This window comes from Akebia trifoliata, chromosome 8 (assembly GCF_017979445.1).
Source record: "Akebia trifoliata isolate Shusen 1 chromosome 8, ASM1797944v1, whole genome shotgun sequence".
Classification (NCBI taxonomy): Eukaryota; Viridiplantae; Streptophyta; class Magnoliopsida; order Ranunculales; family Lardizabalaceae; genus Akebia; species Akebia trifoliata.
This window is the reverse complement of record NC_141382.1, coordinates 2,355,392-2,374,920: the sequence shown is the minus strand read 5'-3', so window position 1 is coordinate 2,374,920 and position 19,529 is coordinate 2,355,392. Positions and strand designations below refer to the sequence as shown.

Below are 19,529 nucleotides of genomic sequence, written 5' to 3'. Positions count from 1 at the left end.
TAACACTACCTTAAGATGGAATAACCATAAAGTGAACAATGGCGTTCAAACGAGGCAAGACTTACAATGGATACCTAAACACCCAACATTGAAGAAGAACATAACAAACAGAGAAATTCTTCAGAAAGTTGGAAATAAGTATACATACAAGGATTTTCAAATGGGTCAATCTTTCAAACTAGCACTGAATTTATGAACAGATGGGCAAGACACAATATGGCGAATTGAAATATCTTAATAGCCAGAGAAAAAGAAAGCAAAAATAATTATGATAGTAACAATGAGCAAAATAAGAGTAGATAATCAAGGGAAATGTAATCGATCAAGATCAAAATCATGATCGAGATCGAATGGTGGAGTGGATAGTGGACACAAATGCCTAGTCATAATGACCAAGCACTAGATAGTAGAAAAGAGATTGGGTCTTAAAGCATACAAGAGAAGAATAAGAATTCTTCCTTCTCTCATAGTGTGAACTTTGCTATAAATTGCAAACAAACATGGAACGGTCACACCAAAACCAGAAAACAGGAATTAGGAGAAAAATGAGCAAAAGTTGCCTAAAAAGGTGGGTCGTTGCTTGTCAAGGTCAAAACCTCAACCAATGAATTTTAAAAACCTCTCACAAAGAGAGAAAGATTAGGAAAGAAAAATATAATAAATAAATAAATAAAAAGCTAATAAGCTCTCATGAAACAGAAGAGAAGAAAATGAGAGATTTCTAATCTAATCTCTCTTTATTACACACCAAGAAAGAGAAGAGAATAGAAAATAGAAGAAGACGAAGAAGACCCATTTCTCTGTAAGAGGGATCTCTCTGATGAGAATCAGTCAGAAAAAAATTGATTTTTTTTGTCAAAAAACTCCAAAATTTATCTGATCTGTTCTATGATGATCAGAAGCTGTCGAGATGATAAATCTCAAATGGGATTTTACTGTTTATATCTGTCGTTGAAAGAAGAATCAAAGAAATATGGGTAGCTTTCAAACATCTGACATACAGATTCAGATTCAAGGTACTTGAGATGGGAATCCCTTCTAAATTCTCTGAACTCTATTAAAGATTGTTGCTTTATTGTCTGAGATTGTTGTCTGCCGTTGTTTCTGCCCATACCCATTTTGTTTTTCTTGGAGATTTCTTCAAATTAATGGTGTCTGTGTTTTGGTATAAAGTTACAGGAAATTGGGTTGTGTTTAGATTTAAATGTAAACCAAAATTGGAACTGAAAGTGGATTTGGGTCTTTGTGTTGGTCTTGATTTTGTTTTGGATCCGACTTAATGAACATTTTGGGGTGGTTTTGGTGATAGAGATTGATAGGTATGATTTCGTCTGGAGTCATGAAAATCGTTAAACCTTGTTGGAAGCCTAACGTCAATGGCGACGGTGGTTTTCGTAGAAATAAAGAAGAAAGTGGTAGGATTGATGGGTTGTGGTGGTATAAGGATTTGGGTCAGCATGTTAATGGAGAATTTTCGATGGCTCTGATACAAGCCAATAGCTTGTTGGAGGATCAGAGTCAACTTGAATCAGGCCCATTGAGCTCACTTGGTTCGGGTCCTCAAGGGACGTTCGTCGGGATCTACGATGGGCATGGAGGACCGGAGACTTCACGGTTCATTAATGACCACCTGTTTAACAATCTCAAGAGTATGTTCTTCCTCCAATTGCAATAATTATTTTGGTTTCGTAACGCTTTTACATTGAACTTATTTATTTTCATTCTTCAATGAATTTTGTTCATCATTGCTTCTATACATTCTAGTTTAAATTTGTGAGAAACCTTGAGTTGGGCTCCATGGTCAGACTTAGAAGAATTCATATTTTAGAACAACTAAAGCATAATCTTTGTTCATCTAGAGCCAACAAACACTATTTTGCAAAGTCGATTGATAAATTTAAGGTCCTGATCAATTATATGCATCTCATGGAGGGAACCCACTTCTCTAACTAAGAGATGCAAATCTTGGATCCAACAGGAGAACTATTTTTCATTCTTTCTCCTCAAATAAAATCCACAAAATAAATATCCTTGAACTCTTTGTAGCCATTACTTTATCTCAGTTGTCAAAAGCAACAATAGATTCCAAATTTCAAACATGAATGCTTCTCTAATTCTTTTTTTTTTATACTTTCGAGTCAAATCTTTGTTCTCCTTTTTTCAGGATTTAGCTTGATTGTCTAATTATGGTATAGAAAACTAATAGCTATTGTGGTGCAGAATTTACGTCGGAGCATCAGGAGATGTCAGCTAATGTTATCCGCAAAGCATTCTCCGCGACAGAAGAGGAGTTCCTCTCTCTAGTAAAGAAGCAATGGCTCAATAAGCCACAGATTGCATCGGTGGGATCTTGTTGTTTGGTGGGGATCATATGTGATGGAACGCTATATATTGCAAATGTCGGAGATTCTCGGGTAGTGTTAGGGAGATCAGAGAAGTCTGTTAGAAGTGTCACGGCTGTTCAATTGTCAACAGAGCACAATGCAAGTATTGAATCTGTGAGAGATGAGTTGCGGTCATTGCATCCCAATGATTCACAAATTGTGGTTTTAAAACACAAAGTTTGGCGTGTGAAGGGTATTATTCAGGTTATTTTCTTTACACTTGTACATATTGGTCTAAGATCACTCATGTTCTTTGTTATCGGTGCTTAATAATTTTGTAGACTGATGAACAACCCATAGAAAAACAATATTCTTGTATCCTAAATCTCTTGTTTTTTCAGGTTTCAAGATCCATTGGTGATGCCTATTTGAAGAAGACGGAATTCAATAGGGAGCCTTTACTAGCGAAATTTAGACTGCCCGAACCATTTCCCAAGCCAATCCTTAGTTCCGAGCCATCAATATTAGTTCAGAAACTCAACCCTCAAGACCATTTTCTTATATTTGCATCAGATGGTCTATGGGAACACCTAGGCAATCAGGAGGCGGTCGACATTGTCCACCATAACCCACGTAACGTAAGAGCCCAACCTCTCTTCTTGAGTTTCATTTCATTTAGTAATGTTGGATACGATTAGTAATGTTTCATACTTGTGCAGGGGATAGCAAAGAGACTTGTTAAGGCGGCACTACGAGAAGCGGCGAAAAAAAGAGAAATGAGGTACTCCGACTTGAAAAAGATCGATCGAGGAGTGAGGAGACATTTTCATGATGATATCACGGTTATAGTTTTGTTTTTGGATCCCCGTCCGATCAAAAAGAGCCCCCTCCCTGGTCACACAATTTCAATTAGAGGAGGAGCTGGGCCCACACACGCCTTCTTTTGATTCACATTTCCCCAATTGTATCCACAAAAAAAATTTAATTGTTTTTTATTAACTTTGGCTTCCCACTGTATTTTCCTTCATCGGGCTCTCGAAAGTCTGAACTAAAGATAGTAGAGCTGGTGATTAAGCCTTGGAGATGCTTTTGGAACAAAAGTTCTCTGTAAAAATTTCTTGGTAATTGGCAAATGAAATTTAGGAAGTTCTCATTTAAGCCATCTTTGTTTGACTCTCAGCTTAGCAATTTAGTTCCATAATCGACGAAAAAGATCAAACCCAAAAGGGTATGGTTTTAAGTTACAAAATTGTAGTATTTTGCCTCGTATTACAACTGAAACCATCCAAAAAATATCTACAAAATCAAAAATCTTTATTCAGTTATTGAGACTGTTTCTATCGAAACAATCCAAAACATTCTATGTCTGATCTTGATCGAAACATTTTGAAATGGTATGAACCTTTAAACCATGGATGTAATTACTTGAAAACTTTATGTTTTTGAACTAATGACAACCCTTCTCTTATTTGGATTTCTAGATATTTGATAAATGGTTCAGCTCTAAATTGTTTCATGGAGTTTGATTGTTGATTCTTTAGATGTTTGAAGCATCTCTTTATCCTATAATGGGTTTATGGTCCCTCAGAGCACACTCATGACCTTAGTTACCAGAAAGTTTTAAAATCTCGACTTGAGGCATTGTTTCAGTCCAGAGAAAAATTGAGTCAATCCGATTGAAACATTCCGAGATATTTGAAACATTTGGGTAAATTTTTCGTTCTAGTTTTAGTCGAAATTGGAATATCTCAAGGGATGTGTAAATGAGCCAACTGATTTAAGAGTAATTGAAACAACCCCAGATTGAATTAGAAGAAAAATTATCCTTACTCGTGAAAAAACACGAAATCCCAACCATTAAAATACAAAATGCGACGATCATGATAAAAATACATATCTCGAGGGATATTCACATATTCCTATGATATATTCGACCACTAGTGAAACTCAAACCCTGCAGACTAGCTAAATTCAAGAAATTTTACAAAAATGTTAAGGATCTAATGAGATTCGCGTATTATTATAGCGAATTAGTCTCAAAAATATGAAAATCATATGGTCACCAAGTTGATGCAAATTAATAGACATCAAAATAAGACCAACAATGTAGTTGGTAAAGATAGATAGAACACATTGATGACTGCTTTTAAACTCTCTATTAATTAAAAATGGCTGGTGGCACACATGCTCCATTAATTAAAACCAGTGGGCGGCACCGTGCAAGAAGTCCAAATTTATGAGTTGGTGACCATGTCTGGTCCTTATCACATTTGATGTTGGATTTGGATATTCTTCATGCTTTTGAGTGTTAAATCTTACTTTGACCATGGAAAAGGAAACCCTAAATTTGGTGAGCCACTTGGCCACTGTTTTTCTCTTTAACCCTTTATTTATATATATATATATATATATATATATATATAATAAAGTATGGATTTAGGGAGACCACAGTTTTTTTTTTTTTTTTTTTTTTTTTTTTTTATATTATTTATAATAGTGTAATGATTTTCTAAGACCCCACTCTGACCGGCCCGACGCAAAGGCCCCCATCACAGAACCGTAAATCATTTGCCTTGGGATACGCATAATAATAAAAAAAATTATCTTGTGTATCCTTAGGCAAATGATCAACAGTTTTTGATGGGGGCATGAGTCAGAGAGGGGGCGTCATATTATCAGAACTCTTTTCTTTAGAATAGAACAGGATGCGATGCATCCCATCATGGGAGAAGGGTTTATTATCTTTATGGGTTTAGATCCCTAGGAATTTTATCGTATACCGTTGGATTCAGTATCTAGGATTGGCCAACTACTCCCACTTTTTTAAGAGTTTTTCTCATCTGAGTAGAAACTTATATTGAAAAATTTCGAAGAGAACAAATGGAAAGGGTACTGATCAGTATATTGAACTTCATTATCGATGTTCACTACCCTTTCCGTTTATTCTTTTCGAGGTTTTTCGATAAAGGTTTCTACTCAAATGAGAAAAACTCTAAACAAATAGGTTATAAGAGTGATCAAAGAAGAAATCGAAGGTCAGCTGTTATGTCATAGAGATGTAACCATCGCTGTTCAACTTCTAAATTTTTTGGTATATATATGAAAAACACTCTTTTGAGATTTTGATTGGTAAGAGGGACGAGAAAAGGAGGATAGAGCTAATCGAGAACAAGAGACCGCTAAATCAGAGGGGGCGAAGAGACGACTTTATATAATAAAAATTGAATAATCAAAACTACTTCAACATCTTGTTTTAAGTTCCTATCCATGAAATCCATATCAATCTACAAGGCTCTAGTTCTTCAACAAAAAAAAAGGTTCGGAACCCTTCTTTCAATTCTTCCTCTTCTATATGCTTGATTTCATCTGTTTATTCATTCGAGAACAAAACCGAAGGACTTCTATGAGTGGGAAAATATATAGGTTCTCTGCAAAATGTTTCTCGGCACCAAAACATTTTGATAGATATGTATCGGAACCTTAAAAGTTCAATAAACAGGTTAGGCAATGAACTCCCGGATGGATTAAATAAAATTAACTTCATCACAACTTGAATCATTCTAAAATTTGATGTATACCAACAAGCAAATCATCTTCAACCAATAATCCTACCCATATTTGTTTTTTTTGTGTCCAAACCACAAATAAACCAAAATGATCTTGACTGAAACATTTTGAGACAACAAGAAATATTCCTGAAACATTCTATGTTTGGAATCAATGTTTCGCTTCAATAGAAGTCGAAATCAGAATGTTCTGGCGAAACATTCCAAAGCAGCACAAAACGTTGAACCATGATCAGGACTCAATATGTCAGAAATTATGCTCCACTAGATAGGAAATTGAAAGAGAATTAAACGCAGAAAACTCCCTAAAATAGCATTTTTAAACTAAAAAAATTTGGATTAAGTAACTAACAGTGATGACTATGACATTACTTACCAAAAAAAAACTATTACATTGAAACCAATCTTATAATTAAGAAAGCAATCAACATTCAAGCCCCCCTCCTCTGGCCTTACCCACATAGCAGTTTTCCGATTTTAATTGAGATCGTTTTTACCCTTTCGAACATTGAGTTTTACAATCTTATCAACACAGGCCACCCTACCTGCTATGAATTGGCCTTGCCATTCACTTCTGATGGAGCATTGGAACCACCTTGTGAAAACCTGGAAAGTGAATTAAGGATCAAAGGCCTTAGATCTTATGCAGCCTTAATAAATAAAAAAAATTTAAGGTTGAAGCGATGCCGACCTGATTGCCCTAGCCTTCTTTTTATCCTCTTCAACAGGATCTGTCTTGGAAACTGGTGCAAATCTGGCCGATCGAGCTTTCTTCTTCCCCTCATCATCAGCTAGGGACTCTGCTGAAAGACCAAACCTGAGAAACAACATAAAAAATTCACCTCAAAGCCTATCTAGTAGGATTCATCAACACTATGCAGACAAACATGCAGAGCTATCAGTGGTCAAATCAATATCTCGATACTAACAATGAAGGAAGATGACACAAAAATGCAAAACCTCTCTGCTCTGGCCTTCCTCTTCAGCTCCTCTGATTTTTTTGACTCATCTGATCCATGCAAGGCAGACCCAGCAGTGCCAAACCTGCCAATGAGTTGCAAGTTCAATAAGTAAATAGAAAAGAAAAGAAAGGGTGACTAATACTAAAAAAATTAAATTAAGTTGAATGTCAGGCCAGATTATTATTACAAAGCGAATAATAATATTGAAAATCATCAGAAGGGTCTCCCTTAAGATGGACAATTATTTGAAGAAATGAAGTAATCGCCATCACCATCAAAGCCTTGTCACAAATTTTGGGGTTGGCTGAATGAATTGTGTTCCTCCATTAAATCATGTCGAGAGATATGTCTTCTGTTATTGCAAGTGTGAACATATACTCTTTCATTACCTCTATCCATGTTCCTTTTGGACTTCCTTTAGCCATTTCAGAAACTTCAACTTACATGTTCATTTTTTTTTTTTTTTTATAAGTGTAAGATTTTATTAATAGAAGGGTGTTACAAAAGAGAAAAACAAAGGAGGAGGCTGAGGTAGCTCCCAAGCGAAGAGACAAAGGACGAAAAAACAAAGAAAAGCAAAAAAAGAAAACCAGCAACGGCACTACGTATTACACATAGAATCCCATCTAAACACAAAATCGTCGAAGGAGACGCCCATGAAGTCTTTGCTCAACTTACATGTTCATTCTCAGGCAGTATTTGGCCTTTGTTGCACATGACCAAACCATCTCAATTGATTTTCTCTTAATTGGTCGCCTATCAGAGCTACTCGATCTTCATGAATGTATTCATTTAGAGTTTCAACTTTTTTGGTCTTTCCACTCAGCATCCGCATCTCTGCTATGCTCTGCTTCGTGAAGAAAGCAGTAATGAGTCAATTTGATTTGGCTCAGGCACTGCCCGGCCAAATCTAAAAGAATAAAAATCAACTGGCTCAAATCTCTAATGACTATCTGTCAAAGAAGGGACAAAAGAGAAGAAACAATTCTATCTTAGGGACTTGAGAAAGGACGAAATTAAACTTGTAACCCTCCCCTCTCTATCTCATCAAAACCCCTATTGTTCCTCGTGTTATTGACCTCACAAGTGTGCACTTCTACTACCCCAAAAGTTATTAATGCATGCCCTAGGGACAAAATTTTGGGCTGTCATCGATGTCTAGGCACTCACCCCAAACAATTACGATTCTTCATAGCATATTATTCATGCACACATGAATCGAAGAAAATATTTGTTGATGAAGTTTGTCGTTGATATCCATATGACTACATCTCAAAGCTCCTTGGGGCCACCATTCAATTGAAAGTATTTCTGTTTGAATAATGCAAATTTTGACCCCTATGCCCAAAAAAAAATCCTCCCAAGCCTTCCAAAAACCCCCAAAACAATCCTCTCCAAAACGTACTACTCTCATATTTCCCATGGAGTCCTCCCCATCCTTAAACCTTCTCCCCTTTTTACAAAAGATTTGCTATAGTATGTGTGATGTCAACTCTATGTCATTTATAGAACCATACTTTTGGCCAATTTAATAACTCTTGACAATTCAAGGATTCAAGTCAGGGACCATGCTTTTGGTAGGTTGGTTGTCGATTTCAATTGTCACGCCTAAGGACAAGCATTTTTCAAGAAATTGATCTAGCTTGTGTGAGTGTACATCTTTAGCGAACCAGATACCTCACAACAAGATAAACACATCTTGGATATAATCCCCAAACCGACTTTCATTCCATGCAATCTTCTGACTAGGAATTAAATTGTCTTTTGACTCAAGACCAGGCAGTCTCCCAAATAGGGACTATGGTGTCTCGACCTTGGTTTCTACAAATCCTCTCACAACTCTTTGATGTCCAATACATACACTTCGAGGTACCACATGTCTTTTTAGGATTAAGTATATTTTTTTCAAACACAATTGCTGCCTCTCAGTGTTGAACAATATAATCGTGGCCCATCGAGAACATTGATTCTCTTTGTCAAACAACATGGTCTAGCTGTGTTGCTCAAGATATGACCTCATCTCTAGAATGCTCAATAAAGACTCCAACTACTGCCTCTGGAAATTCATTGGAAATAATATCTAAGCTAGTGATTACTTGGCCTCTACCTCAACAATAACTCGAGACAATCACCCTACATTTCATCATTAATAGCTCTCAAGTCGAATTTTTCCAGGCATCAAGATTTTTGGATGATCATCCAAACTTCTACAACTGAATCTCATAACTCATTGATGATCATCTGATTTCTGTAACGTGGATCTCATTAGTAATCACCTGAGTCTCGGCTTTGACTTTCACCAACATCTATCTTAGCATACCTCAGACTCTTCCATAGGAATCTAGCTGCCAACTTTAAATTGTGTAAACATACAAAAATACTTAATATGGGCAATACACATGACACCTCGAGTTGTATGCATGGACACCCAGGGGTAAAGAGAGGATTTGCACAATCGAAGGTCGAGACAATGCAATCCCTAATCAGAAGACTAACCAATCCCTAATAAATAGATAGCTCCATCCTTAGTCAAGAGAGTACCCAGATAAGTCATGAGTCAGCTCGAGATATATCTGGGACCGATCTTCCTTTCTGAGATGTCGCAACCCACCACCATCCCCCTGGAGGCATCGATAGCAACCCGTGTTTTCACTTCTACATGCCACTTCTAAAATAAGGCCCCTACTTGCTTCTACTGGACTGTTACATCGTAAACTCTTTGTTTTTTTAAGATCGCAAACACGTTTCCTTTCAAGAAAATGGGATTTTTGAGATCCCCCCCCCCCCCCCCCCCCCCCCCCAAAAAAAAAAAAAAAAAAAAAAAGATATCTCATTATTTTTTTCCAAACTACAAGTTGGTGGTGCCATCACATAGGAGGTTCAACATAGCAAGTCCCTGAAGAGAATTGCTTGTGGGAAAACAAAGATCCTCAAATAAGAAATATATGTAATTCTAGCTGGAAAATTAGGTTTATAGCAACCAATTCTGGCATTGAGCAATGCTTCAAAAGTACGATATTCTCTACAACTTCAATGTCATTACTTCTCCAAGTGTTCATCCAAATCCCCATCACCACCTGATAGCATCTGTTTTTTTGATAAGTACCACCTGATAGCATCTTAAGATACACTTAAAGCCCTTTGCATGGGCAACTAAGGCGTTGCTAAAGATAATCGCATCATAAGTGGATTGAAATGGAGAACTCATGATTCCCAACTCCCTAACTGCCTTTCAATCATGCACACCACTTCCTGGCAGATAAAGCAGTATGCTTAACAATCCTAAACATGCAGACTAAAAAAGAAGGATCCCCTTATTGTATCCACCTTATTCCTCCATTGACATTTACACTAAAAAACCAATTGTCCTTTTTCAATTGAAATTTTAAGTATGATGAAGGGCTATGACCACACTCCTAGCAAGTTCTCAATCATCATTAAAGCCTTATACCAAAACACCAGGTCGGCAATAGGAAACAAATTTTCCAATGAACTTATCTAGCAGTATTTTTTTTATAGGTAAAGGGTCGTGGAAAAAACACTCCACACATCCTAACTCTATCTAGAACTATATCTTTTGTGAAAGCATTTGACTTCAAACGAGATCCACACCAAAAATAAATATCATAAGTTCTGCTCTATAATTTTGCTTCAAAGCCTACTAATACAAGATCGAATCGGTCCACATTGTCAGCAATGGATTCAGTGTAACAGCTCCATTTAAAGAATAATTGGCATGCTGGAATAACCTAAAATTCACTGCTTCCCCGTTCCAGATGAAGGGCAGACTTTTCTATCCAATTTAACTATTATTTTTTCCTTTGCCCATCAAAGTTGTTCCAATCTACTCTAAAGGCCCTAAATTTTTTCAAACATTCTACTTCATTTGTATTTTGTACACCACAGGAAGAACAAATAACTAACAAAAACACCACCATAATATAAGCCCTAGAATGCATTAAATGTCCATCAACTAAAACCCAATCAGTAGAATCTCAAAATAAATGAAAAACTAATACACATTTGGGAACATAAGTTGAAAACTAAAAGTACCCTAATATAAACCCTAGAAATCACTAACCTACCATTTACAGAAACCTCATTGATGCAAACACAAAGAAATTGAAAAATAAAAAATAAAAAAATTTGCACCTTTCGGCACGAGAATTTCGTTTTTCTTCTTCAGAAAGCTGCACAGACATCCCGAAACGCTCAGCGCGACGCATCCTCTTCTGGAGATCCGTAACCGGAACATCCATTGATGAACCCAATGGAGATTCGGAGCGTGGAGATTCGATTTCTTTCGACCCCTCGTCTTCCATTAGAGGTACTTCTGTTACTGGATCTTCAGCTGAGGACGGTTGCAGAGATGTGATCGAGGGTTTGTGTTGGACTGTTTCTAGGGTTTCCGAAGTGAGTTCTTCGTGTTGGAGATCTGTCTCTTTGGATTTCTGAGTCTCCATCGCCATGTCGAGACTGCGAGCTAGGATTTGTTGTTTTGTACAGTTTTCTTGCTTCGATGGACAATTTTTTCACAGATAGGTTGAGTATTGGACACGTGGAACAAATGTCGAAATTATTGCTTTTTAACACATCAAAATATCTCAAGTTAAACTGTCAACGACTAGGGCTGTTTGACAGTAAGTTTGAAGTTACATGGAGTAAATTTAAGAGAGCTACTATTGGCACCCCAACTTTTACTCTTTAATTTATTTATCACACACCAATTAAAGATTACAACACACTCTTTGAACATTACAAACGTCTGGTTCAAGTAACAATCAAAACATTATAACACTCATTCAAACAATTTTTGTTTAGAACTATGATTTGGTTCATATAAAATCGTAAAAGTTAAAAAAAATTAAAAATCTAGCTATAAAAAAATACAAGAGAATTTTTATCGATACCCCAACTTTTACTTATTCTCAACAATTCACTTATTTTCTTTATTTTTAATTAAGGTGCGATATGTAAAAGTTGGAGCGTCAATAGAAATTATTAAAATTAAACACGTATAAATGAATGTAAAATCGATTCATATAAATCAAATCACAAATAAAATGATAATCAATTTCAATATGTTTAATGCATACATGAGTGATAGCATGTTATGTCAGTTGTGTTTTTAAGAGGGACAAGTAGTTCATAAACCCTAAGTTGTCAAATTATTAGGTGTGATTTTATTGTAATAAGGTGTACAATATAAGTTTTGATAAAAATCAATTGGATTTATATTAAATTCAATTATATAAGTCAAAGTTTATTTTTAATCAATTTTCAGATAATAGATTTTCTATATAAACCCTATTAAGATTCATATAACTCTCTAGTCGAATGAATCAATATGTTTCTATGCATTAATAAAATATTAGGGCAATGGATTTTTTTTGATCAATTTCTTATAACTTGAAAGTCCTTTGATGGGCAATGTCACTATTGACCCTCCTTGTTGTTGACTTTTTGGGCTTAGATTTTTGATCCAAAATAGTGGATTGATTCCACCATTCTTCACTGAATATAAGGATGTATCATCAAATGACCTGTACTAATCACTGATCTTGTCTACAATTAATCAAATTGGTACCCAATTTTTTATTTATATAATTAAAATTTATCTTCCAAATACGCATTGCTGGAGTAGCTCAGTTGGTTAGAGCGTGTGGCTGTTAACCACAAGGTCGAAGGTTCAAGCCCTTCTTCTAGCGATTCAGTTATTTTTGCTCGTCATCTCAATTTCTCAACCTACCTTTATTTATTTTCTCTCTAAAAAATATTATTGGTCAAACAGGAATTTATTAGACTAGGTCCTATATTTAGATATTTCATTTTAGAGACATGATAATTTGACTCGCCTCTCACATACTCCCTTGGTGTAACAGTGCATAGAACCATAGATTTTCCTCGGGATAGACAAGTGCACATCCTTGTAATAATGTGTAGTGTGTATCCCAAGAAAAAAATCTTTGGATCTATGCATTGCCACTCCCACGTTAGGGTAGTATGTTTTAAGGGGAGTCAAAAAATCACTATTCTTCATTTTAATTCCAGATTCAATCCAATTTAATATGCATTGCTCCAAATTTGATCTTTTGTATTAATTTATTTATTTTTATTTTTATTTTTTTGTTTGGAGGGGGTGGTTCGTGGGTGTCCCCGAGTGAGACTAATCAAATCCACTGCCCCCTCGAAGACTCCTACGTGCAACTGATTGAGTCAAGGGTCAATCAAACTCTAAAGGGTGGCCCAAAGGAGTTCATTGCTTCATAGGGTTTTGACCACTTGACCTGCCCTTGCTGAGGAGCTTATCAAGGCCCTTAGGGTAATTTGTATCCTAATCCAATCCAATTCAGTATGTTAAGGGTACACATAAAATATAATATACATTATATCTCAAAACAAAAAATAAATAATAAATCCGCTTCATTTATATATTTCAAACATAATATGATTACATATCTGATCAAGAGGTGGTTTATCCAATAAGTTGTCGAATATGGTTCATGTCTTATCTGATCCTTATCAGAACTCAAATCCTTGATCTAGATATATTATAGTTATCGGATCGAATTTTGGGTTAGATCCAATTCATTCTCATCGTATTTAGAACCATATATTAGGACACCACCCACCATAATTTGATGCTACATCATTCTATATCTTATCTAGATTATCTTGATTCCAAAAAATCAGACCCATAAATTGTGGGCCCAATAAAAGTATGAATGTAGGCCATAGGTTTTTTAATGCAAAATGAGAGATAGACGCCTTCAACATAGATCATTCCAAAACAAACTCAAATCAGAGTTGAAAAATCAAAACACCCATCTTTGTCTCTCTCTTTAGATCCGAAATTTCTCAATCCATTCTCCATTGCTCTCCTTCTTCCTTCTTCTCTCTTCTTACAATTTTTAATGCAATTTGATCTAAAACCATGGGAGGCAACACAAGCAATAACATTAACAATAGCAAATCACAAGACTTGGAAAAGAAATTAACACCTCGAGATCAAACAAATGGAACCCCACAACGTTTGTCGCCATCGTTGTTAACCATCGGTCTTCGAAATCTCATCACATGGTTCTTCATCATCATGTCCATGATCTACATTCTCTACTCCTCGAATCTCATCCTCACCAATGACCTACAACAAGATTGTATGTCAACCGACGAACATCTCTCCGATCTTCTCCCTTACACCAATTCTTCCTCGACATCACTACCCATCAACCAACAACAAGAAGAAGAAGAAACTCAACCAATCGAATTATCACAAATAACAACTCGTCGCTTTGACACGGAGATTAAGCACATTGTCTTCTGTATCGCTGGATCATCGAACCTATGGGAACAAAGAAAGCAATATATCAAACAATGGTGGAGGCCTAGAGTGACAAGAGGGATGGTATGGTTAGACAAACCAGTGAAGACAAAAAGAAACGAAGGATTACCCGATATACGAATCTCAAGCAACACATCAAACTTCCCATATACGAATCGTCAAGGGAGGAGATCTGCGTTGAGGATCTCAAGAGTTGTATCCGAGACAGCAAGGTTAGGAATGAAGGACGTGAGATGGTTTGTTATGGGTGACGACGATACGGTGTTTGTGATTGATAATGTTGTGAGGGTTCTTGCCAAGTATGATCATCGGCAATTTTATTATGTAGGGAGCTCATCGGAGAGCCATGTTCAGAATATATTCTTCTCTTATGCCATGGCATACGGTGGTGGTGGGTTTGCTATAAGCTATCCGTTGGCGAAGGCGTTAGAGAAGATGCAAGACCGATGCTTGAATAGGTATCCCGGGTTGTATGGCAGTGATGACAGGATCCAGGCTTGCATGGCCGAGCTCGGTGTGCCCCTTACCCGTGAAAGCGGGTTTCATCAGGTAATACTAAGAGTGCATTTCATCAAAAGTCTTTAAATTATTTGGAAGATGCGAGATATCACGTTAGAATTCACATTGATACTCGTTAGATTGTTGTAATCATGTTAAATTTTGGTTTGATGGAGTCACAATTAGAAGATATATGATCCACCGTCGCCCCCCTACATGACAGATTGAAATGATTTACTCTAAACCTGTATTAAATTCTCAAAAAAACAATGGGTAATCCATCGATGAACTCGAATATTGGCTCACCACTTGTACTTTAACTTATTGATTTTTGCAGTACGACGTGTATGGGAACCTATTGGGTCTACTAGCTGCACACCCCGTCACTCCACTTGTGTCATTGCACCATCTCGACGTGGTGGACCCAATATTCCCTAAAATGAGCAGAGCTAGATCTCTCCAACACCTTTTCCAATCCATCAAACTCGATTCAGCGAGTATAATGCAACAATCCATCTGTTACAATAAAAACCGAGGTTGGTCGATCTCCATCTCATGGGGCTATGTGATTCAAATCTTAAGGGGCGTTATATCACCTAGAGAGCTCGAAATGCCGACAAGAACTTTCCTTAACTGGTACAAAAGAGCTGATTACACCGCGTACGCATTCAACACTAGGCCCGTAACTAAGCATCCATGCCAAAAGCCATTCATATTCTACATGAACTCTGCTAGATACAATCGAGCAAAGAAACAAACAATCGGCATCTACACTCGTCATAGAGAACGACACCCTTATTGTCGATGGAAAATGGCGTCTCCATCTACAATTGACTCTATTGTTGTCATGAAGAGGCCCGACGCTTTTCGATGGCAAAAGGTAAGCTTTCAAGTACTTATTAATGCTTGGATTACATTACTATTATCGTTACTATTGTTAATCGAATTTTAATTCTCTTTTGCAGTCACCAAGGAGGGATTGTTGTAGAGTGCTTCCATCGAAAAAGAGTTCAACCATGTACTTATCTGTGGGAAATTGTCGAAATGATGAGATCAGTGACTTGTGAGTTGTAAAAATGGTGATAAATGAGTTAGTTTAATTTATTTTTTATTTCTCTGTAGTTTTGTTCTCCCCACTTTAAAAGAAAGAATAAAACTAATGAAAAATTTTAGTTTGAAATTGAAACAAAGATTTGTGTTTGTTAAATTTGAAGGAATTTAATTAAATATGTAGAAAAAGTAAGTGTGTGAAGCAACGATAAAAATAAAATAAAATACAAATCAAAGATAAAGAGAAATCATGTTGGATGGTCAAGAAGCATCATATTAATAAATCAAGCACGATAAAAATGAAAAGAATCAGATTGATTGATGGATAGATGGAAGGGCTATGGAACATAAAATTAGAAATATATGCAATTATGAAAATTTAAGAAATCGGATCATATAAGTATAAAGAGGATGCTTAAAACCCCACTCACACACCTCAAATCTTGTTACATAGATTTTTTGGTTAGAAGGTTTTCTCCTTTTTAGTGCCTTAATTGATAGATCCATGTGGCAAGAATTGAGTTGTATATGATGCAGACTGATCAAAATTTAATAGTAGATCCAGTAGGGATTAACTAATTAATGATTAAGATGATTTTTACATGTTCAACAAAGGATCGATTACAACTTAATTTGAAGAAAATACAAGTTGAAAGTCCTAGAAGAGTCAAAGGAAGACCTAAAAGAATTTGGATTCAGATAGTAAAAATGAACACGTTTTCAATAATATTAGATATCACTCCCGATAGAGTGGGAGGTTGATATATTGTGAAATTATATTTACTTACATTAAGTAAGTCCATATTTTGTTTATCTATTTGAATCGAAGAATTTTTCGTTCATAGAAAATTCAATCCGGAATCTCACAGAATCTTGGATCGACTAATCACACGAATCCACGTATAATGAAGATATCCCCAATTTACAAAACTATCATTGTTAGATTTAGTGTGATTGACAATTGATCATCTAAAATTCTATGAAATCCTGGGTTGATTTTTCTTTGAACAAAAAATCTCTCATTTAAATTTGATATGATATACATCTTATCCAATTATTATCTGATTAGATTTTGTATCCAAATAGTGAGATTCAATTACAATCCGACCCAATAAGGATCCAATCCATTAATCATTGGATCGGTTCCTGATCTTCTTCCATGCTTAACGATGTGGTGTCGGATCAACCGTAATCAGATCCATTGACAGCCAAATTAAAGAGTGAAACGTGGAAAGAAAAAAAATTGCCAACTACCAAGGGAATCAGTTTTCCCAAAACCATCCACATCGTAAGATCACATCCATCCGATCGATTCAGTATTTATTATAAATCAACGGTCAAGATCATCCAATTCAATCAACTTTAGGATCTCCTAAGTGGGACCCGGTATTATCCACTCCCCCTTACATAATGAAGCTTCCTCTTGTTGTTGTTTTCCTAACAGGAGTTTGTGCCCGTTTATATTCTCACAAAACATTTAAACAAGAGGACGGCTGCCAAATTTGTTATATTAGGTAAATTCGAGAGAATCATGAATAAAGATTTACCCCCTCCATGTTTTGTGAATATTAGAATACCCCCTTAGTTTTCAAATTGATGATCTTGACCTCAGTCTTCACTAATAGACTAATGAAAATGACCAGACTGCCCTTATCTTCAACCACTAGTGAAAATCCTGGATTGTACTAAACAAAATCTGTCAAATTCAAGTTCTTCAAATTGATGAAATTTGAGATACACCCTTTATCTTCTCAAACTGATGAAATGACTTAAATGCCTTCCTTCAACAACCTTAAGTTGGCATCAACTTCAAATTTCAAGAACAATATATGATTTGTGGAGAAGTATATGACAATGGAATTTTGGGTAGAAAAATCAAATGTTCTCTACATGAGGATGAGGTTGAATAGATTAAAAATAAGAAAAATGTTGAAGTAACATTGAAATTGACATCGTTTCATGCGTTATTGACGTGGATGTGTATACGAAACCATAGATGATTTTCATCGAGATACGAGTGAGAAGCATATATGGTTCTATGCACACCAATGTGTGACATGATGTCAATTTCGATGTTACTCTAGTATGACTCATCTCTATGGTTAATTATTTTTAGAGTCATGCAGGAGTAACATTAAAATTGACATCTATTCTCACATGACTGATGTGGAAGTGCACACATAGCCATAAATGTTTTGTCACTTGTATCTCGATGAAAAGCATCTGTGATTCCGTAAGAATCAATGTCAATTTCAATGTTACTTCAGCATTTTCCTTATTTTTAATCTATTCAACCTCATGCATAGGACACTTGATTTTTCTATCCAAAATTCCATTGTCTTTTACTTCTCCACAAATCATAGATTGTTCTTGAAATTTTGAAGTTGAAATAGATATCAACTTAAGGTTGTTGAAGGCATTTAAGTCATTTTCCATTAATCTATTAGAGTAGACTAAAGTGAAGGGGGCATTTCATCAGTTTGAGAAGATAAGGGTGTATCTCAATTATTCACCATAACATGGAGGGAGGGATAGGTCTAAACCACCCCCCATACAAAATAAAGAAGTCCATCAAATATAACAACAAAAAAATATACTAAAATATTGTTGGCCAGGACCCATTTTTGCTACTGTGCACATTAAGAAACCAAAGACACCATTATTATTTTTGAAATTTCTCCTGCAGATAAGCACAAAAAACAAAAGAAAACAAACCCAAACAACATTTTTACAACAACAAACACAAACAAAAAATGCATTTTCAATCAAACAAATTAAAATCCAATAACATGTTTTCTTATGAATGTTCATTAGGAATAGTTGCTCATCCAAGAACCTCACAAGGTAGTAAAGGGTGGATAGAACAGCTTGAACTAGCCAACAAGGCTTGTGATTGCTTCTCAAAAGGAAAACCATTTTTCTTAGAATCATCTGCTGACCAAATGAAGATCCCATTGAGTTTTCCCTGACTTTTAAGCCCTCTACAAGCATTAAAAAATCCATTTTCCGGAGACAACCCGCCGCTTCCATCGGTACCAAAGCTCACTAACACCTTACCTCCTCTATAATTAGAGCTCTGAAGCTCAAAGAATCTCAGAAACTCAGCCACACTTGTTCCTTTATCATAGGCATAGAACTGAAAATTAACATAGTCTATAAGATGCCCATACTTCCTCCACAAAGCCAAGTAATGGGTCTGAATTGGATCATCGTCATATGGAGCTATTGATGCAAATTTGATGACCCCATTTCGTTTCAGAGTCGATATAAGTTGTCCAATGCACTCAGCAAATGTATTAGGATCAGTACTGAAGTGCTCATAATCAATATCGATGCCATCTAGGTTATTTTTCTTAATGATTTGTGTTAGTGAAAGGACAGCATTTCGAACCCAAGAATCAATTGAAGAAGGTTTGAAGAAAACGAAATCACCGGCAACAGTGTCACCACCGAGGCTAAGAGCGACCTTGACATTAGAATGAGAGCTCTTGATAGAGGAGACTTGGGAAGGGGTGAGGTTTTCAGTGTCCCAAAAGACATTAAATTGGCCGTTGGTGGGCACAGGAGAGGATGAAGAGGTGGTGTAATCAATAGCAAAGGAGAGAATGAAATGGAATTCGACATCACGGTTGATGGGTACATCAGTGAAACTGACATTCTTGCCCTCAGCTCCAATGTACTCTCTAAAGAGCTTTGAATTTGTTGGGGCTGCTTGGGTTAATGAAAGAGAAATGAAGATGTATTCAAGGATGAGAAGAGAGAGAAGGAGCTTAGTTGAATTCATTGT

The 19,529-nt window shown here is 36.1% G+C and overlaps 3 protein-coding genes, 1 non-coding gene and 1 pseudogene across 4 annotated transcripts; 3 read left to right on the top strand and 2 right to left on the bottom strand.

Annotated features, from left to right (window-relative positions):
* The first annotated feature begins 636 nt into the window (after nt 1-636).
* On the top strand, nt 637-3,497 carry LOC147395407 (putative protein phosphatase 2C 38). Its single transcript, XM_086449880.1, has 4 exons — nt 637-1,649; nt 2,221-2,588; nt 2,726-2,962; nt 3,044-3,497. Exons 1-4 carry the CDS (start codon nt 1,322-1,324, stop codon nt 3,269-3,271), a joined length of 1,161 nt encoding a protein of 386 aa, XP_086306006.1. The 5' UTR covers nt 637-1,321; the 3' UTR covers nt 3,272-3,497.
* Nucleotides 3,498-6,229: 2,732 nt separating this feature from the next.
* LOC147395406 (uncharacterized) lies at nt 6,230-11,373 on the bottom strand. Its single transcript, XM_086451137.1, has 4 exons — nt 11,005-11,373; nt 6,851-6,934; nt 6,582-6,707; nt 6,230-6,496 (listed from the first exon to the last, which is right to left on the bottom strand). Exons 1-4 carry the CDS (start codon nt 11,319-11,321, stop codon nt 6,439-6,441), a joined length of 585 nt encoding a protein of 194 aa, XP_086307263.1. The 5' UTR covers nt 11,322-11,373; the 3' UTR covers nt 6,230-6,438.
* Nucleotides 11,374-12,486: 1,113 nt separating this feature from the next.
* Nucleotides 12,487-12,560, top strand: TRNAN-GUU (transfer RNA asparagine (anticodon GUU)). Its single transcript has one exon. It is a non-coding gene; the product is annotated as a tRNA-Asn (tRNA).
* Nucleotides 12,561-13,647: 1,087 nt separating this feature from the next.
* LOC147395404 (uncharacterized) lies at nt 13,648-15,813 on the top strand. The gene is made up of 3 exons (XM_086451136.1): nt 13,648-14,743; nt 15,030-15,572; nt 15,658-15,813. The coding sequence occupies exons 1-3, from the start codon at nt 13,787-13,789 to the stop codon at nt 15,757-15,759; spliced, it is 1,602 nt and encodes a 533-aa protein (XP_086307262.1). The 5' UTR covers nt 13,648-13,786; the 3' UTR covers nt 15,760-15,813.
* Nucleotides 15,814-18,566: 2,753 nt separating this feature from the next.
* Nucleotides 18,567-19,526, bottom strand: LOC147395403 (chitinase 2 pseudogene; annotated as a pseudogene).
* Between the last annotated feature and the right edge of the window lie 3 nt (nt 19,527-19,529).

Coding starts and splice junctions, on each gene's coding strand:
- LOC147395406 (XM_086451137.1), bottom strand. CDS start 11,321: ATGGCGATGGAGACTCAGAAATCCAAAGAGACAGATCTCCAACACGAA. Junction 6,935..11,004: donor CGAAATTCTCGTGCCGAAAG/GTGCAAATTTTT, acceptor ACTCATTGGCAG/GTTTGGCACTGCTGGGTCTG. Junction 6,497..6,581: donor AAGAAGGCTAGGGCAATCAG/GTCGGCATCGCT, acceptor TTCACTTTCCAG/GTTTTCACAAGGTGGTTCCA.
- LOC147395404 (XM_086451136.1), top strand. CDS start 13,787: ATGGGAGGCAACACAAGCAATAACATTAACAATAGCAAATCACAAGAC. Junction 14,744..15,029: donor GTGAAAGCGGGTTTCATCAG/GTAATACTAAGA, acceptor TGATTTTTGCAG/TACGACGTGTATGGGAACCT. Junction 15,573..15,657: donor ACGCTTTTCGATGGCAAAAG/GTAAGCTTTCAA, acceptor TCTCTTTTGCAG/TCACCAAGGAGGGATTGTTG.
- LOC147395407 (XM_086449880.1), top strand. CDS start 1,322: ATGATTTCGTCTGGAGTCATGAAAATCGTTAAACCTTGTTGGAAGCCT. Junction 1,650..2,220: donor CCTGTTTAACAATCTCAAGA/GTATGTTCTTCC, acceptor ATTGTGGTGCAG/AATTTACGTCGGAGCATCAG. Junction 2,589..2,725: donor GTGTGAAGGGTATTATTCAG/GTTATTTTCTTT, acceptor TTGTTTTTTCAG/GTTTCAAGATCCATTGGTGA.